Below are 26471 nucleotides of genomic sequence, written 5' to 3'. Positions count from 1 at the left end.
TTTAATAACGGATCTGCTACATCAAATTGTCAGTGGACCATCCACAGGTTTTGTGTCAAGAGCAAGGTGTAGGGTAAAGATCTTGCCTTGGCAGTCACTGTCACATAAGTGACCACTGGAGTTTGCATAGAACATGAAACTGGTAAGACAAATAGGTATAGATGGCATAACAGATTAGAAAGTTGTAAAATAATGAAGGGTAGGCATGGAGAAGGGAAGAAAATGACAAAGAAATGTGTCACATGAGCCAAGGAAATCAAATGCTTTCATCAGAGTATAATGAATAGGGTATGTAAGATTAGATGAGAAAATTGTACACTGGGTTTGGCAACATAAAGGTATCAGTGCTTTCAGCCAGGCTGGTTTTAACATACTTAGAGGTAATTTTCAACCCGCCCGATAAACTATAAAGAACATGGCAAAAACAGGTTATTAAGCTGGTGCCAGATGACTAATCAATTATATCAGTACCCAGTATAGAGTAGGCTCTTATGTTTATTGTTGATCTACACCAAGTAGAGAACCTCAATGCTATGTAACTGAAAAATATGTTTTTAAAAAGGGGACAGGTGGGGCAGGTTAGGAGGCTGGTATATGACACTATAAAAATATACATTGGATACAAAAAGTATATAACAGCAATAGACAAATGCTCACTTTAATCACAATTCTAAATTAATTATTTTCACATTAACATAGATATATCCATAAACCAAGAAAAACTGAGTTAAGTATTATACATTTAAGAGTTAACATGATTTGAAAATGTTTTATTAAAAATTGATCAGAAGCTAGTTGAAATTCTCAATGTAAATATAAACTATTCATTACAATTGTTTTTCAAGGTAAATTCAGATCTAAGCTTCCTGAAAAGCTGTATTATCTAATATCATAATAGGGACGACTAAGTACCTGACAACTACTTTCTAAAGAACTTAACAAAAAGTGACTACTTGAATATTATATTTACAACAAAAAGGCTAACATTCTCTGCAGAGCTCTCATTTTATCATGCAATGTGGACAATCAGGAACAGGTGGATGAGGGGTATCAAGAAAAAGAGCATTTCAAAATATTTCCATTTTATTAAAGGTTTTGACAATTAAGATTTCATAAAATGTCTTCAAATTCTATTTTCTAGAGAATGACCATCTAAACAGGAGACACATGCCATAAAACTGCAATCATTTTAGTGTGTAAAATAATTCCGAGTTTGTACTATAAAAAGATTTGGCTAAAATACAAAATATCTTTGCAATAAAACTGATAATGTAGCTTAAGCCGCTTACAAGATTTCAGAAATGTCTTCTGAGAGAAATGAGAATGCTTCCCTCTGCCAGACGAAACTGAACAGTTAAAGTCAAGGTGCTATAAGCTAGACAAAGCTAGAAAGGCACATCACGTAACTAGAAAAGAACAGCATGGGATGTGGACTTCCTCTATGTCAAACTGATAGAAAAACAGAATACACTCTTCACAAGGAAAGGCGTGAGAAGACAATTCTTATAAACAAACTTCTCATTGAAGTCCTGAAGAGTCTTACAGAGAATATAATCATAAAATGGCTAGAGGTCATTTATAGGACATGGTAATGGATTCCTTTATATTACAATACCTGCCTCAACTATAAACACAAATCAAATATAAACACTCTTGGAAAGCTGTGATTCTCTCAACCAAACATTCCGCTGGTACCACACTCAGCTGCTAGTGGCATTTGGATGCAAAGGTTTAACTCGTGCTAATCTGGACAAGCCAAGGCGGAGACTCTGATTTGGAGACTTCACAGACACCACCGCCAGTGGGCTGCTGCTATTTCTGCTGCCTCCAGACGCCGCTGAAAGGAAACAGGCGATGTGATGCTGATGATGTCAGAAATCTCTTAACGAAGATTAATTTATAAAACAAGCAGCAAAAAAAAGGTAGTTAAGCATTATTCCGCTTTCTAGGGTCTATCAAGCAATAAACTAGATCAAAAAAATAGAATGTTCTAAAGAGTAGAAATAATGCAGTATTGCCTATTTCCAAACATCCCAGAAGTCAAGGTAATGACTCTAAAACCTCACCATGAAAGCTGAAAAAGGAAGGCTGGGAACAAATAACACTAGTTGTAAAGGCATAAAAAAAATGCATAAAATTATAATTTCTAAAGTAGAAAAAGCAAATGCATTTTTAAGGTCCTGCAATTTTTACAAGTAGTCCTTGAAGACTCTATTTTTCAATTATTAAATACCTTTAAAAATAGTAAATGTTGTTTTTATTTATACTAGTTTCATTTATATTATTACCCTAATGTAGCAATTATTTCCATCTATTTCAAAATTATCCACATTAATGTTCACAGTTGATGATGATGTAGTTGCTCGCCATAAATTTAAAATAAATCATTATACCTGCTACCCTATAACTCAGACTATGCTGCTTCATTTTCTAGTTTGAGAGGTATAAAATAGTATTTTATGTTAATTTACATTTCCTTAATCACCAGTGAGACTGAAACTCTTCATATTTTCTAGTTGTATTAATAGTTCTTGAGGACACTGGTATATTTATGCCCCTGGCTAATTTTACTTTTGGGGTCTTGGTGGTCTTCTCCAGTTGTATAAGATAGGTAACACACTGGCAATCTGAGGGCCAAATCTAGCTCTCAGATATACTGTTTTGGTTCACATGGTGCTAAAAAAAAAAAAAAAAAAAAAAGGCAACTTACAAAAATTAGCAGATTTCCTATTAAAATCTGGATTTCTGGCTTCTCTTGAAAATAACAATCAGATCTAGAAATACCAGGCCCATAATCTTGCATGGAAACAGTAAGATGGAGCTGAGCAGCAGCTGCTTCCTTCAAAAGGGTACCCGCTCCTGAGTCCAACAACACTGCTACTCACACAAGTCTACAGCAGGGGCCCGATTCACTCATTTACATCATTTGCCTGACTGTCACATGCTGATTTTATAAGCACTTTGTGCTTTAAAACATTAACTCTTTATCCATCATTCTACTGTTTCCTTGTATGTTTTTGATTATGCTACTTTTAAATTTCTATAGTCATATCATTTCTTTTAAATTTCCTTCATTGGGGAAGCACTAATTATTTTTAGAAATATAGTAAGTATTACTCTTCGAATGATATGACATCATTATTTCTGTAATTAATCTTCCCTCCTTTCCTTCTCCAAAAAGTTTTTAAGCCTTCATTAAAAATCTTAGAAGTTGTAAATTAGAATGGACTTTAAAGATTATATTTGTTCCCAGTATTTCGTATGACGAAATGAAGACTCTGTAAATTAAGTAATAATGCAGCCTCACAGCTCAGGCCTAAATCTACGAATAGCAGTCAGCAGGGAAGTGAGCACTGTGGACCAATTAAGAGAGACCACTCAAAAAGAAAAACAGGAGTAGAATTGGAAAGGCTCGGGCAAAGAGAGGGGACACATGAGGAAAGACATACCAGACAGAGGAGGATAAAGAGAGGCCCGGTGAGAGGAATACAAACAACATGTTTGAGAGACAAAAAGTGTTTCCATTTCACTGAAGTAGAGGGTTCACGTAGGTGGATGAGAGAAAGTAAAGACAGGACTGGTTAGGAAGGCAGCAACAATTTGGGCCTGGAATAGGGTTTTAGTAATGTCAAGAAGGGTGAAGGTCAAAGAATTCTTGAAGGATTCATGAGACATGGCTGTGGAGCAAAAGAAAACAAAGAGAAGTGAAATTTGATTTTTAAAAGCAAGAGGTTGAGTTTGCTAGGGCATTTGTTAAATGCTAGAATTGCTACGTATAGATCCCAAGGCTTCAGTCAGACTGTGGAGGTCAGCAGGTCCTCAGCAAAAGATTTGCTGCCAGAAATACATACATCAGGAATCTCAAATGTTTATACCATTTAGCACGGTAATTCTCCTACTAGAAATTTTATCCTAGGAAAATAATATGCTCAGAGATTTCTAAAATAAGGACATCTGTGCTTATTGCAATCTTATTTATAGCACTGAAAAAATCATAAACCTGGATGTCCAATCATAAGGAATGGCCAAATGATAAATATATGCAGCAACCAGAAACTTTGGTTTTGACGATTATGTAATAATATGGGGAAATGCTCACACATGGCATTTGTAACTAGGAAACAAATTTACCAGTAATAATTTCCCAAGTTCTAACCCTTGATGATAAAAATGCCATACCTGGTGGGACCCATTTAGGTCTCTTGCTTTCAGCTGAAGGACTGCGTATTTGTAATGGTATCCTAGTGGCATCTGAAGAAAGAGAAACCTTTTTTGGCGAGGACTGAGATTCTGATTTGACGGCAGCTGGAGCAGAGTCCATCGAAGTCACTTATTTTAAAAATATATGTAAAAAAGTTTGTCATGCAGGAAGAAAAAGTAAGTCTAGCATGTATGTGTAAAAATTGTAAAGTTACATAATCATATAAAAAATAAATTTATTAATCAACAAACGTTTATTGAGAGCCTAAGAATAGCCATCTTTTATGACAATTAATATGCCAGGTAGTGTGGTAGGCATATCACACACATTACCTTTAACTCTTTACAACAACTCCAATACAGATATTACTATCCCCACTCGCAGAGAAGGAAACAGAGACAGTAAGCAATCTGCCGGTAGTCTGACAGCTAGTAAGCATCTAAGCTTAGAAACCAGATTTTCCTCCAAAATCCCATCCTTGTAACCAACCATTACACACTAGTGTCTCATGAGTATGTGTCAGTGAGATTATGTGTCAGGCTCTAGCATTAGAAACAGTATCATTCATGGCTCCTGCTCCCAAGGACTTTAAGGTCTAGTCACTAGACTCTAGTGGGAAGAACAGGAAAGTAAAGATGTGTAAAATGCAGTGTGGTAAGGGACATGGCAGACTCTAGAGGTATGCCAAGTAGGAAAGGAAACTACAGTCTGGGGGTATGTGTTTTGAAGTTAGAGGGAGGTGAGTGAGGATGGTCTGAACCAAATCAAGATTGAAGAGTAAAGGTGAATTGAAGGAAGCTTTCCAGGCAGAGGGAGTATGGTGTGCAAAGATGGAGGATGCACCAAGTTCCAGGACCAGCAGTGCTGACTGGTTCAGTATATGGCTGGAGCAGAAATCTCAAGGGTAGGAAAGGTGAGAGACAGACACAGGGTGTAGATCACTTATGAAGAGCTTTGCAGACCATGTAAAAGAGTCTGGCTAGTCACAATCATGCATACATTTTTCTCAGGAGTGATTTGTATTTTAAAAACATCTTTCTGGTGGCAGTGTAGGAGAAATAGGCCACTTAGAAGGTTATGGTAATCAGGTAAGAGGAAATGGGGGCCTACTAAGGTGGAGAATAGAAGGAAAACAGCACATTAGATATATTTTGGCAAAAATAGGTGGGAGGCAGCAATGGAGATGAAGAAATAATCCATGACTTGCAAGTTCCTGTCATGGGCACACTGTTTGATGGTGCCATTTAGCTAGAGAATGAACACAAGACTGGAAGTATGCTTTGGTTCTTATTTATTTTTTTTGGTGGTGGGAGGGAGGAGAGGTGGCATATAAGTTCACTTTCAGATAATGCTTGTTTTGAGATACCTAGGGGTATTTAAAGGCATATAAACATGAACATTTTCACCATATACTCTTCCTAATGTTAACATCTGCATCCTCTAGATCAGCACTGTCTGATGGAACTTTCTGTGATTATAGAAATGTTCTATGTTTTGCGCTGTCCGATATGGTAGCTGCTAGCCATATATAGTTACTGTGCACTTGAAATGTGACTTGCAAAACTGAGGAACTGATTTTTAAATTTTACTTAATTTAATTAATTCAAATGTAATATAACCACACACGGCTAGAGGTTACCATATTGGACAGCACAGTTCTCAACATTTTTTCTATCAAGGGAAAATTATAACTTGTGCTATACACAATTCTCAAAGTTTACCCAATACATTACTAGTAGGACTAAAAATATAATCCATTTTTCCTAGTTCCTAATCCTATCACTTAATGATTAAATTTCACTTCTAATAGTATATATTAATCTCAGTTGTGAAGCAATTTGCTCTAAGGGATAGAGAAAAGATTTTAAATGGTAAATTCCAACTTAGGAACTGAAATTTTATTTTTAGTTATTAGTGTCTTGTTGAAGAAGCATAAACATGTGAAGAAAATACAAAATATATTCATGGTGCTAATAACTTTTTCCCATTATAGCTTGTGGTAGGCAGAATACTGGCTCCTCAGATGTCGACATCCTCATCGCCAGAACATGTGAATATGTTACCTTACATGGCAAAGGGACTTTGCAGATGTAATGAAGTTAAGAATCTTAGATGGGGAAATCACACTGAATTATCTGGAGGGGCCCAGTGTAATCACACGGGTCCTTATAAGTAAATGTGAGGAGGAAGAGAGTCAGAGTCGAGTGACACGATGTGAGACAGTCCCTGCCATTGCTCTCTGAAGGTGGAAGGGGCCACAAGCCAAGAAACGCACCCTCAAGGAGCTAGAAAAGGCGAGAATGTGGATTGTCTCCTAGAGCCTCCACAAAGGAGCACAGTTCTGCTGACCGCTTGATTTTAGCCCAGTGAGAACCACTTTGGACTTCTGATACTCAGAACTGTAAAATAACAAGTATGTGTTGTTTTAAGACAGACACTACATTTATGGTAATTTGTTGTAACAGTAATAGGAAACTAATATACTGTTTTAGCTCTAAAAGCCCTTGTATTTAAAATCTAATTTTTGGAACCCAGATGAAGTCATCAATTAAAAAAAAACACTCTAATTTAAAAATCTCATTAATTCAAAATGCAGGAGAGAGAAGCATATAACTCAATCAGCACTTAGTTCTCGTTTAATTCTCAGTAAGTACTCAGCAACAGGCTATTTAAGGTGACAGCAGTTCCTATGAATAAATGGAAAGACTAAATAATGGAACTTTTAATATCAATAGCATATATATTAAGTCAGCCAAGACATAAAAATGACTATCAAGAAATAAAACAAATTCAGTTAATAACAGTTTTATTTTTGCAATAACCTATCATATACTGTGAACTCAAAAATATCCTCACTTCTTTTACACAAGAAACAGGTATTCCATGTTCGAGTCATCATAAATTTTAAACATTTTATCATAAAAATAGTTTCTAATGGAATTTGTTTTGGGGAAGAAAAAAAAAAAAAAGCCCTAGACATGTGGCCAAAGAGTTCTCAAACCAAACTAAGTAAAGCCCAAAAGCAAAAAATTAGAGTCATGCAAACTTCCTTGTTTTGCCTGGAGAAAATATGGTCCAAGATACAGCTTAGACTTTGAACGGACAAACATGGGTTCAAATTCTAGCCCTTCATCTAGTAGAGGTAAGATTTCCAACAAATCATTTAACCTCTCTGACACTCAGTTTTTCACTGTAGAATGCAGGTGACAACAGCTACCACAGAAGGCAGCCATGAGTACAAAGCAAGGTCATATACAGTAAGTGCTAGCATAGGCAGTGGAGTCAGCATTCTTGTCTGCTTTTCTCCCTTCCCCACCCTACCTTCCTTTTACATATTTTAACGAGAAATGGACATTAGGAAAATGTTAAAGAGAACAAAGGCAAAAATAAGAAAAATACAGCAAACAAACCACACACATTTCCTTTATAAAATTAAGTGTTTTGGACCAAGCTTACCCAAAGCATTACATTTGGATTTAGATTTCTTCTCTTTCTTTTCTACTGGGGATTTTACCTTCACTTCTTTCTTTTTAATTTCTTTAACTTTACTTTTTCTCACAGAGAAGTCTTCGTCATTATCCTCACTCTCACAAAAATCAGAATCATCCTCAGAATCTTCACCTAAAACAGAAGATTACATAGTTCATCTTTGCTCTAAAAAGTGAGGATCCTGTTGCCTTAACTTTATCCACAGCTTTGGCAGGCAGCAGATTCTTATGCACCTTTGTGCTGCACTGTTTCCAGTAGCAGAACACTGCAGTGGTTGACATTGTGGGTGCCTGGGTTTGAATCCTCAGACAGGTCACTAACTTCACTGAGGCTCAGTTTCCTCACCTAGAAAATGAGGATAACCATAAACCTCCATCAAAGGTTTGTTGCGTAAATTAAATGAGTTAACTTATATAATGCATTTAGAATAACATCTGGCATATACCGAGCAAAATATATGTTTGCTATTACCACCATCACTATAAATTTCCCATCAGTAATCTTTGCTTTCAAAAGAATTGTAGGATTTGACAATAGCTAGTCTTTCATAACAATGACATTTATGGTAACAGTGAGCCTTCCCTTAACCACATAAACTTGAACACTCTGGAACAGACCAAATGAGAAGTGAAATAACCATACACAACAATCTTAGCAGCTAATCCTAGAGCTGATTTCATTTGGGACAAACCTGTATTTCTCAAAAATGCTTTTCTGCACTTCGTGGGAAAATATAAGCCAGTGATCTAATTTTGAAAGTGCTACAGCTGCTCTGGGAAAAAGCATGTCCTAACCTGATAGTTAAGCAATGATCTTTCTATTTTCTGAGGGGGTTAGGATCAGAAAACCATGCCTTGTAGATAAACTCTGAAAACTAATTGTAAATAGGGTTAGTCCTATATTCATATAAAACTTTTTTTACATTTTTAATATTATGAACATGCTTATTGCAGAAAATGCTTAAATCAAAAAATGTACAAATAAAATGAAAAACAAACAGTACATGCTTATTGTAGAAAATATAGTCCATATAAAAATTTATTAAAGAAAATCTACTGTGTAATCTCACCACTCAGAGATAACCACTATTATCCCCACATACTAATATTTACCTATGTGAAATATTTTATGTAAAATAAAAATCACATAAAATTTTCAAACCTATACCACAGTAGACAGGAATAAACCACTACCCAGATTCAACAATTATCAACATTTTGCTCCATTTGTTTCATCTGTCTCACTTTTCTTCTTCTCTTCTCTTCCCTTTTTGTAATATATTAAAATAAAACCAAGGCATCACGTCATTACATTCCTACATACTTCAGAACGTATCTCTAAAAAACATGAGCATTTTGTTACACAACAATGCCATTATTACATCTAGCAATACCAACACTAGTTTCTTGGTATCATCTTCTATTCAGTCTATATTAATCTCTTTTAATATAGAGCAGTATCTTCTCCCTGTCCTCCCTTGTGTCTGACTTGCTGAAGCAGTTGAGTCAATTGTCCTGTAGAATGTCCAAAATTCTGGATTTGTCTGTTTTCTAGCTCATGGTGTCATTTAACTTAATCTTGCCTTTTTTTTTTTGAGATGGAGCCTCACTCTGTCGCCCAGGCTGGAGTGCAGTGGCACAATCCTGGCTCACTGCAACCTCCGCCTCCCAGGTTCAAGTGATTCTCCTGCCTCAGCCTCCCAAGTAGCTGGGATTACCGGCTCACAACACCATGCCCAGCTAATTTTTGTATTTTAGTAGAGAAGGAGTTTCACCATGTTGGCCAGGCTGGTCTCGAACTCCTGACCTCAACTGATCCGCCCACCTCGGCCTCCCAAAGTGCTGGGATTACAGGCGTGAGTCACCGTGCCCAGCCATATTCTTGCATTTTATGTGAACTGGAATTCTGCTCTCAAGGCTTGATTGGATTCAGGCTCATTTTTTTTGGGGGGGGGGCAAGAATATGCTTCATAGATATATTCTCTGTACTTCATATTATATCACATCAGAAATCATATAATGTGTGGTTGCCCCTCTCTTAGGTGGTTCAGGTGATGCCAGCCTGAATTCATCATTGTAAAGATCATTATCAACCGTCCATTGATGACCTTTACCTAAATCAACAATGTCGTTTATGGGCTGGGCACAGTGGTTCACCCCTGTAATCCCAACACTTTGGGAGGCCAAAGCAGGTGGATCACATGAAGTCAGGAGTTCGAGACCACCCTGGCCAACATGGTGAACAACCCCATCTCTACTAAAAATACAAAAATTAGTCAGGCATCGTGGCGCACACCTATAATCCCAGCTACTTGGGAGGCTGAGACATGAGAATTGCTTGAATCTGGGAGGTGGAGGCTGCAGTCAGCCGAGATCGTGCCACTACACTCCTGCCTGGGCGACAGAGCGAGACTCCATCTCAAAAAACAAAACAAAACAAAAACAAAAGACAATGTAATTATGATCTTCAAATTGCAATTTTCGTACTCTATCATTGTTCCCACACAAAATTTTAAAATAATCAACTCACAAATTCACATAATGGCTACTGTGCTATACAGAATTAGCCCAAAAAAGGCCAGCAGATCACATGAAGGCTGCTGGAAGTTTAGCCTGCAAATTCAAGTAATCCCAAGAGGCTCTCAGTTCAAAGAGGGCAAGTAATGGAGGAAGTTTCTCCAAACTTTCAGAATATATAATCTAGAACAAAACTTTCTGTATATCCAATAGCTCTGATACTGCTTGTGTTCAGTAACTTAGAAGTCTTAAGGATTCTCTTCTTGGCTTAAAAGGATAATTAGTAGGAGCTGGCTACATTTCTGTTTAACAAGCTTGTTCAGAAATGGGGTCCAACTAATCTTCGTCAGTCAACTGAGAAAGCAATTTATATAAAATTAGAGATGGGGAGTTGGAGTCCCCAAAATTCCAAGTCATTCGCATCCCAGAGGAAAATCTGGAAGGCCCAAACCCTTCAGTTATGGATTTCGTTAGAGAAAAGACTTATCTTCTCTGCAATTTTCTCTTTTCTTTCCCTAATGAAGGTCACACATGGTCCTTTCTACTCTCATCCAGGGCAAGCAAATGCAGGCGCAAAACTGAAATGTCACTTTGGGGCTGCTTCTACTTCTTGGCTATTACGAATAATGCTGCTCTGAACATGGGTATGCAAATATCTCTCTGAGATCTTGCTTTCAATCGTTTTGGATATATACTCAGAAGTGGATTGCTAGATCATATAGTATAGGTTGAGTATCCCTTATCTGAAGTGCTTGGGACCAGACGTGTTTCAGGGTTCAGATTTTTTTTGGATTTTGGAACATTGGCATTATAACCAGTTAGGCATTCTAATTCCAGAAATCCAAAATGCTCAAATGAGTATTTCCTTTGAGCATCACATTGGTGCTCAAAAATTGTCTTTGCATTTTCCTGTCTCCCAGGTTCTCCCAAAGTAAAATAAATGCAAAACAGTCTTTTTTCATGTATTTCGTTTGTTCCACAAGGACAGGAGCTGTTTATTTTGTTCACTGTTGTATCCCTAGTATCTAGAATATTGTGCACATAAAAAGCATTCAAATATTAGTAGAATAGCTGATGATGAATAAATATGTTATTTGTTGACAGTATATCAAAATCTAAAATATGATTATCTTGATTTGGCCTAAATTTATCAACTTATGAATTTAAATTTTTAATTAATATGTTATAATGTTCTGTCAAGGTCACTACACTTTCCATTTGCCCAATTTCTAAATGAGTCTAAAAACCATCACAATAAAATACAGATTTCATATCACTTCTGCCTCAGAATAATTCATGGACTTCTACTACCTATAGGAAAAAAAAGCCTACACTTCAAGTGGGTCTGAGACCCTCCACGATTAGTACCAGCCTCCCTCTAGAGCCTCTTCCATGTTCATCCCAGCAAGCCTCACTCCGAGACAAATAGAGCATTTGTCTATTCCACGGGTAATGCCTTTCTATCAGTCAGAAATGCTACTTTCCACCATTAGTTTGTTGAAACGCTACTCATTTTTCAAGGCATAGCTTAAAGGTTAACTCGTAGAAAAAGCTTTTTCCCCAAATGCTATCACTGAATTGAACTGTTCTGCGTGTCCCTGAAGTTTGCACACCCCAAAGGTTTAACACAGTGCTTTGCACAATTAATGGCTTCCGAGAACTTTTTGGACTAAATTCCCACAGAATTAATTTTGAAGTAGGATAAAACCTACCAGGTGCAAAGTCTGGTTCAGTGTCATTAGCACTATCACCATCACTGCCTTCCAGAAGAATCTTCCTCTGCTGTGCTGCAGCTTTAGATGCTGCTTTTCTTTTCCTTTGAACACCACCAACATCATCTTCCACAGTAATCTTATCCAAATCTTCAGGAGAGGCATAAAAATCAATGGAAAACTTTCTGTGACAGCTGATATTTCAAGAACTGCAGAGCAGACTCTATTACAGCTATTGTTTTTATGTGCCCAGGTTCATCCCTCCCCTGCTTTTATTTACTAGCCCAATCTATTTACATCAGTGCCCTGGGAACACCTCTAGTTTTGGGAATAAATCCAAGACCCAAACAGAGATAATCTTTCCCCCAAAATTTTCAAACTAGAATTGGGAATATGCAGCCCCTTTCTTCAAAGGTCAGTTGCTCCAACTAGAAGCCATGGGTAGTTATGAGCCTTCAGGGAAGAATGTGTGTCTGCAGTAAGACAGAATGAGGCTAAAACACAAAGAAATAAAGGCCATGATATCAAGAGACTCTTGACAAATTTAAAGAACTTGCTTCTAGCCACAATTTCAGCAATTTAAACAAAAGTCAGAAAAACAGCATTGTTGATGAAAAAAATTAATATAAAAAACTTACCTAAGTAATCACTGGCTACACTGCAATTAGAGATATGAGGAGACTTATTCATTGTTTCTATTTTACTACTGCCATGTTTTTCAATGCCTAAATATAAAGAATAAGAAAGAAAATTCAGATACATCTTAATCAAATAATGTCTAGAAATAGGAAAATTAGTACTAAAATGTAATAGCATTTAGATATAGATAAATGATCCCAAACTCAAACTAGCACAATAATTTTACTCAGAGAGGGTAACATATGGTTAGAAGTCTGGGCTCTGAAATTTACCATACTTATGTTTAAATTCAGGCTGTACCATGTAAACTGGCTATATGACCATGGGCAAGTCGCTTATCCTAAGACTTAATTTCCTCATCTATAACGTGGAGATAAAAATAGTGTCTTGCCCAGTGGTATTACAGAAGACCAAACATGGATCTCACATGGGAATTGCTTATTATTGTGCCATGCACAGGAAATGGTCAATAAATTTTAACTATTAATTCTGTGTAGGCAAATCCATGTTTTTACTAACATAAGAATTCTCCAATCGTTATAATAAGCTTAAGATGATCCAAAGCATTCTAAGAGGACTTTAAGACACAATAGTGGTACTATTAAATTCCAGTGCTATAAGGCGCATTATTTAATAAGAAGTCGTATAATATTAATACTTCTAAGGAAGTCCCCTTATACATTCTACAATGTCTTAAGAGAGATGAATTTCAGTGCCTCCATTTTAAATGTAATTTATGACAATTCTCTTTTGGTGTTTCTTTGATTCTTGGTTACTAAAAGTCTTCCTAATCAAACTTTTGTTTCTTTTTTTTTTTCCTCTTTTAGGAATTTAAAATTTTATTTTTGCTTTATGATTGTGGGAAATATTTACATGGTTTCAAAGTCAAATTTACAAGAAAAAAGTATATTCAAAGAAGTGTAGCTTCTGTTACTTTCATTTCTTTTTAAAGAGGAGGCGGTCAGGTAAGGTGGCTCTCGCCTATAATCCCAGCACTTTGGGAGGCTGAGGCAGGAGGACTGCTTGAGGCTGGGAGTTTGAGGCCAGCATGGGCAACAAAGTGAGACCCCTCTTGATAAAATAAAAAATTACCCAGGCATGGCACCACATGCCTATAGTTCCAGCTACTCAGGAGGCTGAGGCAGGAGGATTGCTTGAGCCCAGAAGGTCAAGATTGTATTAAGCCATGATCAAGAAACTGTATTCTGGCCGGGCGTGGTGGCTCATGCCTGTAATCCCTGCATTTTGGGAGGCCGAGGCGGGCGGATCACGAGGTCAGGAGATCGAGACCATACTGGCGAACATGGTGAAACCCCATCTCTACTGAAAATACAAAAAAAAAAAAAAATTAGCCAGGCGTGGTGGCAGGCGCCTGTAGTCCCAGCTTCTAGGGAGGCTGAGGCAGGAGAATCGCGTTAACCCGGGAGGCGGTGGAGCTTGCAGTGAGCCGAGATCGTGCCACTACACTCCAGCCTGGGGGACAGAGCGAGACTCCGTCTCAACAAAAAAAAAAAAAAAAAAAAAAAAAAAGAAACTGTATTCCTGCCTGGATGACAGAGCAAGACCCTGTCTCAAATAATTAAATAAGGAGGAGTACTCATTTAGAAAACAAAGAAAAAAAGCCCCGTGTATACCCCTAAATAAGATAATAAGCTAAAATATCCCCCCACATAAAAACTTTAAGCCAAAAAGCATTTTAGCAGTAGAGTATCTTTTTCAGGAATAATGATTTCTGCCTCTCTAGAATATTAATATATCATCTGCTGCATAGTTGCCAGAAAAATCAAACGAGAAAATCAACAGAGAAATCCAGAAGCCATTCTTGTAAGTCTACTGAGCTTCCTAACCAAATTAATAACTTTGACCTTTGTAAGAAATAAAAATTACCATAATTAGGGCATGTTCAACTGATCCGGAAAAAAAGGAGATGGACTGTTAGGACTGTACAGATCAATCCATTTGATGAAGAAATTAAATGTTCACTGCACAACAACATACAGTGTGAACAATGAGGCTCACAGTCCACGCCCTCAAGCTTGCTCTGGGTATGAAGCAGAGATGTGTATCTGTTTGTATGAGATTTAGGCAGCTGAATTAAGAACTAAATCCAATTGTGTCCTCTGCAAATGGGTCTATTTACAGTGCAAAGTATTCACATTTTACTCTTTCCTCTGTGAAGGCCCACCGAAAGAAATAGTTACAAAAGCATTAAGAAGGTTTTAAAGCTAAATATACAGAAAATAAAGTTACTTTTATCTTGAGACTTCTGCACATTAGTGGTGACTGTTGGAAGTTCCTTCACTGATAAAGCTAGTGCAACTTCTAAGTCTCTCTGGTAGAGCTTGTCGTCTAAAGCCATCCTAAAATAGATACACAAGTAATAATGAGTTCTTCAAAATATCAGTCGCAACTAAAGAGCAAAGTTTGAGATTTCCCTAAATTACTATCCAAGAGTTGCTAACCTCACAAAAATGTTTTTAAATAATCATCAATAGATCTTTGATGATAAGACTCCTAAAATGTCACAGTATCACATTATACACAGAATAAGAGGTTTGAAATAGGAGGAGCATGTGCCTCTTTGCAATGACTGTTGTGTCACCTACCAGCTGTGTCCCGGTGGGACACACCTACTCAACCCAAAACAGACTTGGTTCAAACATCACTTCCACTTAAAACTCTTCCTTGACCTCACCCACTCCCCTTTAGCAGATATTATAGCCCTTACATTAAATTAAAATTATTATCATTTTTTTTACATCTATTCTTCCCAATCCAGATTTTGACAAATATTTTACCAAGCACTTACTTTGTACAAGGCACTGCACTAGCTGGAATACTAAAAGTACCTTCAGGGAGTCTGCAATTAAAGGAGGAGGGTGGGGAAATAAGACAGGCTGATAATTATACTATAAAAGGCAGATTATAAAGTCCTGTTCAAGTTGGTCAAAAGTGCTATGGAGTATAAGAGGAAAAAAACATCAAAGAAAGAAAGCGAAAAGTTACATAAAAGAAGCAGCACTGAGACGTACCTTAAAGAATTTATCTTTTTAGAATAACAGTTTTCTTAAGATATAATTCACAGATCATAAAGTTTACCTTTTAAAGTAAACAATTCAGCAGTTTTTAGTACATTCACAGAGTTGTAAAACTACCATCACTCCCTAATTTCAGAACATCTTTACTACCCCAAAAAGAAACACCATACCCATGAGCATTCCCTTCCTGTTTACCTCTCTCCCAGCTCCTAGCAGCCGTGAATCTACTTTCTGTTTCTACGGATTTGCCTATTCTGGACATTTCGTGCAAATGAAATCGTATAATATGTGACCTGTATATCTGGCTTCTTTCACTTAGAATGATGTTTTCAAGGTTCATCCATATTACAGTATATATCAGTTATCAGTAGTCATTTCTTTCTATAGCGGAAAAATATTCCATTTTGTGGATAGCACATTTCACTTATCCATTCATTAGCAGATAGACATTTAGATCGCCTCCATTCTTTTTTAGCTGTTATGAATAATGTTGCTATGAACATTCATGTACGGGTTGTGTGGGCATATGTTTGCATCTCTCTTGGATACATACATAGCAACTGCTTTTGAGGAACTGCTAAACCATTTTCCAATTTGACTGCACTATTTTACTTTCCCATCAGCAATATAGGAGGGTTCAAATTTCTCCACATCCTTGTCTTTTTTATTAAGTCATCTAGTGGATGTGAAGTATTATCTCATTTTGATTTTGATTTGCATTGCCCTCACAGCTAATGATGTTGAGCATCATTTCATGTGTTTATTGGTTATTTGTGTATCTTCGCTGGACAAAGTCTATTCAAATCTTTTGCACATTTTAAATTGTGTGGTTAGTCTTTTTACTGTTGAGTTTTACGAGTGCTGTGTATACTCTGGATACAGTCCCTTATCAGTTATCTGATTTACAAATATTTTCTCCCATGTGTGGGGTCCTTTTTCAATATAGTTAAAATGTAATACAAGAAACTCACAAACAAAAACCAAAAAAAAAAAAAAAAAGAGCATGACATCAGTTTCTCCATGCTAACTAACTTTTCACAGAGAAACTTGTAGCAGTAAAACATTATGCATGCCATGTTCCATTTGTTAATATTCCTCTTCCATCCATCTCTTCTCCATACTGCAAGTTTTGGGTCTCTAAGGACTTCCTTCACTCCTTTCTCCCTCTTGGTACTATCTAATGGAATTCCATGGTTAGTCTAGAAACTATGGGAACTTATCACTGCTGGATAAATCTTAACAATATGGGGAGAAGACATCTTTTTCTGCCAAAAAATACATGGTTTTATATTTTAAAGACTGTCCTCACATTAAGTCATCTTATGTCTTAATCATCTTAAGTCATCTAATGTCATTTTTAGCAAAGTAGTATGATTTGAGGACTTCAGAGGCAAGTGTTAGGTTCTGTCCAAACCAGTCATAACTTCTAAATTCCACAATCGTTACTGTTTTAATATTTAATGATATTTCCTTATATGTTTGTGAATTTCTTTTTTTTTTTTTAGAGACAGAGTCTCACTCTGTTGCCCAGGCTGGAGTGCAATGCCACGACCTCTGCTCACTGCAAGCCCCGCCTCCTGGGTTCACACCATTCTCCTGCCTCAGCCTCCTGAGTAGCTGGGACCACAGGCGCTATTATTACAATTTTTTTGTATTTTTTAGTAGAGACGGGGTTTCACCATGTTAGCCAGGATGGTCTCGATCTCCTCACCTCGTGATCCGCCTGCCTCGGCCTCCCAAAGTGCTGGCATTACAGGCATCAGCCACCGCGCCTGGCCGACTGTGAATTTCTTTAAGTCAGAAAGCCAGAAAAAAATAGTACGTCCTGTTTTCTGACATGCACCTAGTAAAATAAGACCTATGACTCTGCTCAAGTTCTAATTTAAACCAAGGGTTTGAATCTGGGTCTTTTTAAAATGAACACATCTAATGTCATATCTTTACTTCATGTCTTACCTCTCACCTTTTTTTAGGGGTTTTCTCTTGTACTGGGATTTCTTCTTTCTGGAGATTGCTCAAGTTAGGCTTTGGTTGATCTGGTTTTAACTCCTTTGGTGTTGTTCTGGATTTCTTGTTTAAAGGTACAATTGCAGAAACAAAATCATCTATTCATGTGTGAATTAAAACCAAAAGAAAAAGATTATTTTCTTAGTAAATGAAAATCATTACAATGTGTGTTCAAGTTTTTATAGGCTAGGCAAATTGTTTAATTTCCACAATTTAAAAATCATTGTTAGCATTTTCTTTATTTTTATTCTCATTCATCTATTTCGACTTTTGTTTTTGTGCCCTTTACATTTAAAAATATCAGTCTATCAAAAACCAATTCACTAAAAACTGCAAAAGCAATTAAGACAGCATATAAATGTCAAAGACAAAATGACTAAAAACCCGTAAAACCATTAGAAAAATTGTAGAATTTAATCACATTGAAAAGTGGAAATAAATTATTTTTATTGGAACTTCACAATGTAGCCAAATATCTTTTTTCAAAGCCCATTACCTGGGCCAGGCACAGTGGCTCACGCTTGTAATCCCAGCACTTTGGGAGGCCAAGGCAGGCAGATTACCTGAAGTCACAAGTTCAAGACCAGCCTGGCCAACATAGTGAAACCCTGTCTCTACTAAACAACACAAAAATTAGCTGGGCATGGTGGCGGATGCCTGTAATCCCAGCTACTCGGGAGGCTGAGGCGGAAGAATCACCTGAACCCGGGAGGCAGAGGTTGTGGTGAGCTGAGATTGCACCGTTGCACTCTAGCCTAGGTGCAAGAAGGAGACTCCGTCTCAAAAAGAGAAAAAAAAGTCCATCACCTATTCCTAGTACATTAACCACGCTAGGGAAAATAAGAAGCATTATGGGGGAAGAAAAAGAGGCTCCTATTTGAGGATTTTTACAATCATAGTATTTTCTCTTTCCATTACCATGATGATCTTCCTATGATCCTACCAAAGTAACTTCTTATTTTCTGGCAAAAGGATGTTCTTTTCCAGTCCATTACTGTTTCTCACAGGTTTTTCTGTCTTACCAATCCTCAGAACTGTTGTAGTTCTACTACTCTCGACTGTCAACATAAAACTACTACTGTGGCTTTTCAACATGTATACAACACATATATGCACACCTTCAGGGCCTATGTAGTCTTAATCACATACTCAGCAAGCACTAATACTCGTTGTCTCTGACATGCTTCCCCATGTAAAAATAAGTTAACTTATGACTCCCCCAACCTACTGCCACCCCCCACCTACTACACACCTGACAATTTATAAGTATCTGGTGATAGACTGACGACAGTAAAAAAAAAAAAATCTAGATGTTATATTCTATACTCTTTTTCCCAAGTGGTAGATACAGTTACGGCTGTGCTCAAGGCGAAAACAGACTCCTTCAAACCAAAGACTTACTAAACATTTAACTTACAGAAAACTCTAGTGGTCTGAGAAAGAAGTACTAAATCCACTTCAACGTATAACATAGTGCAATGTTCCTCAAACTCTTCAGTCATAGCAGTCAAGTAACCATATGACTAATGCTTAAAAGGCATAACAGAAGCCTAACCTTTCTTCAAGGTCGTGTTTTATACTACAATTAACAGGGATTTTATATAATATTCTGTAACATCTTCGTGTCTCAAAAAGACAGCGTTTTCCTTCTGCGGGGATGGGATAGGAAACAAACCTCTATGTGACAACTATGGACTTAGAGTAGTTTAGATCTGAAGAGACTTTTCACCTGGGCCTGTTCATTTATCACCTACTAACATAATTTTTATCAGTATAATTATCAGCATAATTATCCCAAATGATTAGAAAACTATCTTTCGAAACCTACTTCATTTGGGCAGTGTAGTCAGTATTTGAGCTATATATGCCATATAAATTCTGAGGAAATGAGTTTCCAAATCTCTAGAGCAAAAATAAGCTTTACTTACCATCACTGTCAGAGTGGTCAAACTGTGAGTAATTGACTGGTTTCTTATGTCTAAGATCAAAACAGAATTTTTTCATTAACACAAATGGCGATTTCTCACCTCTATTACTTAAGGCTATTAATGAATATTATTTATTTATTTAATATTTATTTTAATATTATTCATTTATTAATAATGAATAAATAAGTGAAATAAATAAAAATGTGTTAAATAAATGAAATGTGTTTGAATGAATGAAAATGTGTTTGGGTTCTTGTAAGAACATTTAAATCTAAAACATGATTTGCATTTTACCGCAGGGACTTATCACTAGCTAAAAGAATTACAACTATACCTGATATACCTGGGTATTGTTGGCTTTTCAATTATATGATACAGGAAAAAAATTCAGATAACTTACAAAGAATAATCTATATAATTAACATTTATAATTTCTATACTGTTTAATTGCTGTTGGGCATCTGTAAGTTCCCATTGTATGTATTCTTCTGTTTTGTGTGTGCATTCTATCTTCCCTACTAGATTATAAATTTCTTGACACTAAAAGCTACTTTCTTTTTTTTCAGTCTCTCCACAATACCAAATAATGTTTTTATGCAATGGACACCTAAAAATGGTGAGTGACCTTGTTCCCGCCAGCTGAGATGAATCTTTATACAGGCTGAGTATCCCTTATCTGAAATGCTTGGAACTAGAAAAGTTTTGAATTTCGGATTTTTTCAGATTTTGGAATACTTGTATTATATACTTACCAGCTGAGCATCCCAAATCTAAAAATCTAAAATCTAAAGTGCTCCAATGAACATCTCCTTTGAGTGTTGTAGGTACTGCAAAAGCTTCAAATTTTGGAGCATTTCAAATTTGGGATGTGCTCAGCCTGCACTACTTCAGGCGGCATTAGAAGAAAATGATATTCAAAGTGAAAAAAAATAATTGTTTTCCTCCCTCCTCTAGGCACTAAATGTTTTTCTAGTTTTTATTTCTATATTTTGACAAATGGCCAAATGTGAATAACCTAATTTGTCAGCTGGTTGTTCTTTCAAGTAAAAATAATGTTCTATGAAAAAGAGGTAAGCTCAGCTCACAGCTCAGACAATCTCACAAGGCTTTTCCTTAACTATCACACATCAGTATGTAGAAGTGCTTTATGTGTGCTTCCCATTTCCTCACACAAAATATTAAAAAGTGCACTCATATTACTCTCTTACTCTTCAGAGTTAAAGAAGTTAGAGCTGAATAAAATGTGAAAACTCCTTTAGAAATTCTGAACTTGAATAATAGTGAAATAAAATCAATAGCCTATTTTTAAAAAGGAAACTTAAGGGTTAAGCTATGATGAATATAATAATTTCCACTACTTCATCAAGCATATCCTCAAATGAAATTAATTTTTTTTTTTACTCTTGAGAGTATGGCAGTAAACAATGCAAAGACTAGTAGTACAATTTAGTGCCATTGCCTTAATTGTTCTGAGGAGCCAGCAGTTTTATCGTCACTGCAGTGCAAATGACAAAGCAGCGAAAAAGGCAAATCATGTCTTAGCATTGTTATTAAAAGAGTTTTGACCTCAGAGACCTCTAGAGAAGTTTCCAGGGACCCCCAGAGATCTGCAGACCATACTCTAACAACTGTTCCATACAAAGGGATTATGACTTCACTGCCTGGATGCTTAAAACCCATTTCAAATTCAGCATGTTCGAAACAGAAATCTTGATCCCTCACACCTCCTGACCTTCCTTTTCCTAGTCTTCCCTATCTTAATACAACGATCATCCATTCTGTAGCTCAGACCAAAACTACTGTGGAGACATCTCTGATTCTTTCTTTCCCTTACCTGTACATCTACTTCATCAGCAAGTTCTGTCTGCAGTGCCTCCGAAATACATCCCAAATTCATCTGTTCCATTCCATGCCCAGCGATAATAGCCTATCCCAAACCACTCTCCAGTGATATAATAGCCTGATTTCCCTGCTCCCATTCTGGTCACCCCGTCCATCATTTATTCTCCACCAGCAGCCAGTGACCTTTACAAAAGCAAACTTAGATTTCTCTCCCCTACTTAAAACCCTCCACTGACTTCCCATTGACTTAAAATAAAACCTAAACTTCTTTCTAAGACTTACAAGACCCTGTCTGTTCTGGCACCTGCCTATTTCTCTGGCCTAATCCCCTACGATTCTCCTCACTGTTTGTTAATCCTACAGCTTTAGACTGTCCCTAAAATATGGTCAAGTATGGGGCCTTGGCTCTTATTTCCTCTACCCTGATTCATGACTCAGTGCACGTAATATCGCCTCAGAGTCACATACTAACTACTATATTTAAAGTAGTACTTTCCTCCTTCGCACTCTATCATATTTCGAGGCTTATTTTCGGCCCCCTAACCTCACCTCCCACTAGAATGTAACCTCCAGCACCTCATACATTAAAGAAGTGAATCTATTCAATAATTTTACCAAATGAATGGCTAACCGTAGGCTTCCATGGCACTCAACTGTGTAAATAGAAGAATCGTTTCTAAATACCATAATGGAAAGCACAGAGGATCTGGAGTGAGATGACTTAGGTTTGAGTATTGCCCTGTCACTTACTGGGCGGTGTGACTCAGGTAACTTACCCTTTATACGTAGAAATGTTAAATCAATAAAACAGGAATGCTTACTCTTTCTATATCCAATAAGTACAGTGATGAACAAATAAAATAACACATAATTGGGCGCTCGGTGAAATGTAAAGCTCTGTTCAAACGCTAACATAACAAGGTCTTGGTCAAAGAAACGGCAACGGCTGTGAAGGGAGGCAAAGAAGGGAAAAGCTACGATGCTAGGATACTTCTGAGCAACGGGTGGCTCGCCCTGGAGACTGGGTTCTCAATAACCGTGCATTCTAACTCCACCATCGCTGCCCTCCGGTCTTACTCGATCCTTTCCCCTTAGTCGAATGTCTTTCCCCTTGAGTTTTCTTCCCACCCCCGCCGAATGTCAGGAACTACGCACCTCACAGGCCGCACCATGGTCCCTTTCAAGGCTTGATATTTACAGTTCTCAAATTCTCGTCGGCTTCAGCGGCGGTTTCAATTCGCGCCCAAAACCAGACTTCGGCGCCCTCCGCCCCCTGTTACCAGTCGTCCAATCATTACAGCCATGCTTGCGGCGGCGCACGCGCTGTGGGGATAGCGACTTTGCTCCCGCCCTTCCTAAGGCACCACCTTTCCGTATCCGGTCCAGCAGAGCCGAGTTTGTGCTTTGTCTCTGCACTTTCGTCACAAAGGCGGGTTTGCGCTGTCTCTGAAATACAGAATAACAGTAGAAATACACCTTACTGCCCTTTTCAAATGGTTAAGTTGAAACGGCTTGGGAGATGGGGCACTTGGGCTGAGAAATGTTCTACAAGATGTCAGGAAATAGAAATGGTTGTGACGAATCTGCGGTCGCGGATCCGCGGGCTGGAAAGTATAAGTGGGCAAGTCAGCTGGTTTCCCAGTGCAGGACGTGCTGACAGCTCGAGTGAGCGGACTGCTGAGGACTTCGGAACTAGGCGAGGTGAGCCCAGAACCGGGTGAGGACGCCCTTTCAGACTGACGCCCGTTGCAGAGGGATTAGTCCCCTCACCCAGTTGAAGTTTGTCAGTTCGACTGTCTGCCTTCCTTTTGCCTAATGTGAGCCTCAGAGCCTCCGCTCTGTTGGCTGTGTGTGTTCGGTCCAGCCCTCCTCCCTTCCCATTTTCTTATGGGAAACTTTCCTGGGTCACGGTTGCTAAAACTGAGCCAAGGCTTCAGGATAGACCATTAGTCTAAAAAAAGAGTGAGGGGAGAAAGAACTAAAGCTACCAGTTTCTTGAAACACAAATCTGAATGTTGAACCAGAGCTTTTGTGTCTGCCTTCTCTTTTTTTTTTCTCAACATTCCTGATTCATTCATTTTTTTGCATTTATTAGCGGTTGGTTCTTTTTTATTGCCGTGTAGTATTTATCTCATAAAATAAACAAGTTCACTATTCTACTAATACACATTTTGGTTGTTTCCAGTTTGGGGCTATCATAAATAAAACTTGTATGGGCATTCTTCCCTGTGTACTTCGGCGAACATATGCGTGTGTGTGTATTTGGATATATACTTAGGAGTGAAATTTCTACATCATAGAATAGACCTTTATGTAGTTTCGGTAGTTTTCTAACATTATAAAAATGTTTATTGCTTTACGTTTAATGTTAATTCTTCCTGAGTAAAACAAATACCCTATCTATTTGCATTATGGTGAAATAGACGGAGATTTTTGTGTGTAGCCTACATACAGATTTGAAAATATCGTCTGGATAATTCAGCTTGTCAGCCCCGCCCCCCACCACAGGTACAAAATTCCTTTGAGTTTTTTTTTTATATTTCAGGTGATATCTTTTTAACGAACCGTATGAATAATTGCTTGTTCTTTATTTTTCCCGTGAGCACCATGAAATAAAAACGCCACACAATCCAACAATTATTTATTAGTTTTTGCCATTCCCAACATCCTGCTTAATACATGGAATACAAGACAGTATTCCTCCCACTTCAAGAAGACTATTTTCTAGCAAGAGTAAGAAATAGAGCGTGGTAAGTGCCATGATTCAAATAAGTCCAGGCTAGTATGAGAGACTGTCGGGACCCAGTCCAGTTTTAGGGAGTTGAATAAGTCTTCCTAGAGGCTAAACTGAGACCTGAAGAATTAGCAATTGTTATCCAACGAAATTAAAATCAGTAAGAGTGCTCTAGGCCAAGGAAAAGGCATTCAAAAAGATTCGGCGTGGAAAGAGAAGTTTGGTATTGACAGAAGTTCAGAATGGCTGGAAAATAAAATTTGTGAATTTGTGTGTTAGGAAGGAGAGGTGCAGTTTCTGAGAAAAGAGTGGAAATGTAAGCAGGGGTGTTGTAAACTGGGATAAGGAGTTTACATTTTATCCCAAGAGCAATGGAATGTCACAGCAAGTTTTTAAACGGATGAACAACATGATCAGATAAGTATATTCCTTTTTTTAAAAGAAAGGTTACTATAACTTCAGTGTAGAAAATAATGTGAGAACTGATTTGATGGGAGAAAGCCTAGCCATAGGAAGTCTAGTTACAAGGCTAATGAATAAATAAATCTTTAATTGATGTTGATTCTTACTTCCTTTAACTAGATTTTCTTCTTTCTTAGTAGTGTTTAGTTTGCCTTTGGGGTGTGGGCCAGAAGTGGAGGTCCTGTACTTTCTATTTTCTGTGTATCTTCTTCCCACATGGAAATCTTTCTAACACTTTCTTACTCCCCTTCCCCCAGTCGGATCTCATGACCACAACCTCTAAGTTCTCCAGAATCACTGCTTGGTCCCTGATTTGCTTCTTTGACTTTCTTTTTACCAGCGGTTTCATAAGCTTTGTATTTCCCCACCCATGAACTCTCCCTAAGAATTCTCTCTGCCCTTCCCTCCATGGCCCTTCCCTGTTATTGAGAACCCTGCCTTGGAATATAAAGTACTTTATGGCCATAATTTTTTTTTTTCTTAAATCAAGTTTAAAACAAAGTGTTTTTTTGTTTGTTCGTTTCTTTTTAAGAAGCACTTTGTTTTCTCCATGGAAGTACAGGGATAAACACTTGGAAAAAACTAGAATAATCGGCTCAGAGTCACACATATAAAATCGCTTGAATGGTGGAATGTTTTCTTAGAAGTAGGACAGCAATAATGAAACATAATTTCTTTATGGACTTATAACCTTCTGCTTTTCTGTTCTTTAGAAATCCTGTCAAAGAATATGAAGAAAAACAGAGAAAGATTCTGCCATAGAGAGAGAGAATTTGTATATAAGTTTAAAGTAGGAAGTCAGTGCTTAGAACTGAGAGTGCCACTCAGATTTCCTGTTCAAGAGAAGGCCAGTCATTTACATGGACGTCTGATGCTGCTGCACAGTTTACCGTGCTTTATAGAAAAAGGTGAGGACTGATTTTTTTTTTTAAAGTAACATCACTTTATTAGTTTCAATAGTCTGTCATTAGAAGTTTCATGTTAGAAAGCATAAACCTAAGAAGCTTTGGAAACAGCCATGAAATAGGAACTGATTCCAAGAATAAAAGCATTTCCCCAGAGCTTTATTAAGTGTTTTTTTTCTATAAGTGGTAGTTGTTTATAAAGTATAAAAATTGGATTTTATAATGAAAAATTTGCTACCAAGTTTGGAATTAAAGGAGCTCTTCTGAATTTAGTTGGGTGACGTTATAAGGCAGTTTAGCTATCACTAATTGTGATAATAGCATTATAGTGCTAAATTGGTTGCCCTTTTAATAGTCTGGTTATTAATTTCTGAGATGCCATAGAACAGAAAGTGTACTAATTTTTGAAGTCTTTACTTACCTAAATTAGTTTTATAAAGTTATATGTATTAAACCATTTTTTAAAGGTCTGTGTTCTATCTCACAGTCTAGGAAAAATTTAAAATTCAGAATATGTTAGATCGTAGGTTAGAGTTATAAGAGAATCCAGACACTTTATAGCCCAATCACATCGTACAAACAAGGAAACTGGGACATAAAGAGGTTAAATTATTTACCCAAGACAGTGGTTGTTGAAATATGGTTTCTAATCATTTAGCAGCAACAGCATCACCTGAGAGCTTGGTAGACATGCAAATTCTCGGGCTCCATCCCATTCCTGCTGAATCAGAAACTGGGGTAGCATGCGGCAGTCTGTTTAACTAAGGCCTCCAGGGGATTCTAATCACACTTAAGATTGTGAACCACTGTGTAAAGTCGCAAACATAGTGATAATGATAGAGCCAGAGCCAGGACACAGGTGTTCTAACTTCTCTCACAGTGCTCTTCCATTATGTCCTCAGCTCAAATCAGCTGAGGTAGATTTACATCAGCTGGCGAGTACGTGGGCCAAAGCTTACGCTGAGGTAAGAAAATAGCTCAGATCATAAATTTCAGGG

At 37.4% G+C, this 26471-nt stretch overlaps 2 protein-coding genes across 3 annotated transcripts in view; one reads left to right on the top strand and one right to left on the bottom strand.

Moving 5' to 3' along the window:
- Window positions 1–642: 642 nt before the first annotated feature.
- Window positions 643–22699, bottom strand: RAD51AP1 (RAD51 associated protein 1). Of its 2 annotated transcripts, XM_011931077.1 has the most exons (10): window positions 22528–22699; window positions 19531–19580; window positions 17559–17700; window positions 15367–15417; window positions 14808–14917; window positions 12557–12643; window positions 11919–12068; window positions 7658–7822; window positions 4180–4329; window positions 643–1837 (listed from the first exon to the last, which is right to left on the bottom strand). In XM_011931077.1, the coding sequence occupies exons 1-10, from the start codon at window positions 22542–22544 to the stop codon at window positions 1701–1703; spliced, it is 1059 nt and encodes a 352-aa protein (XP_011786467.1). In that variant the 5' UTR covers window positions 22545–22699; the 3' UTR covers window positions 643–1700. The 2 variants fall into 2 exon arrangements, with proteins under 2 accessions (XP_011786467.1, XP_011786468.1); XM_011931078.1 differs by lacking the exon at window positions 15367–15417.
- A 284-nt stretch (window positions 22700–22983) lies between these two features.
- LOC105503935 (chromosome unknown open reading frame, human C12orf4) overlaps window positions 22984–26471 on the top strand; it is a 55306-nt gene continuing 51818 nt past the window's right edge. The window contains exons 1-2 of the mRNA XM_011931076.1: window positions 22984–23073; window positions 25282–25476. Of these exons, the coding sequence (XP_011786466.1) occupies window positions 25299–25476 (178 nt within the window). The 5' untranslated portion in view covers window positions 22984–23073; window positions 25282–25298. The remainder of the gene's footprint in view (window positions 23074–25281; window positions 25477–26471) is intronic.

Source organism: Colobus angolensis, unplaced genomic scaffold (assembly GCF_000951035.1).
Source record: "Colobus angolensis palliatus isolate OR3802 unplaced genomic scaffold, Cang.pa_1.0 Scaffold89, whole genome shotgun sequence".
In the NCBI taxonomy this organism is placed as follows: Eukaryota; Metazoa; Chordata; class Mammalia; order Primates; family Cercopithecidae; genus Colobus; species Colobus angolensis.
Note: the sequence above shows the minus strand (reverse complement) of the source record. Positions and strands in the feature narration are given on the sequence as shown.

Coding starts and splice junctions, on each gene's coding strand:
- RAD51AP1 (XM_011931077.1), bottom strand. Junction 15,418..17,558: donor GAGAAAACCCCTAAAAAAAG/GTGAGAGGTAAG, acceptor CTTTAATTGCAG/ACTCCCTGAAGGTACTTTTA. Junction 1,838..4,179: donor ACCTAAATGGGTCCCACCAG/GTATGGCATTTT, acceptor GTTTCCTTTCAG/CGGCGTCTGGAGGCAGCAGA.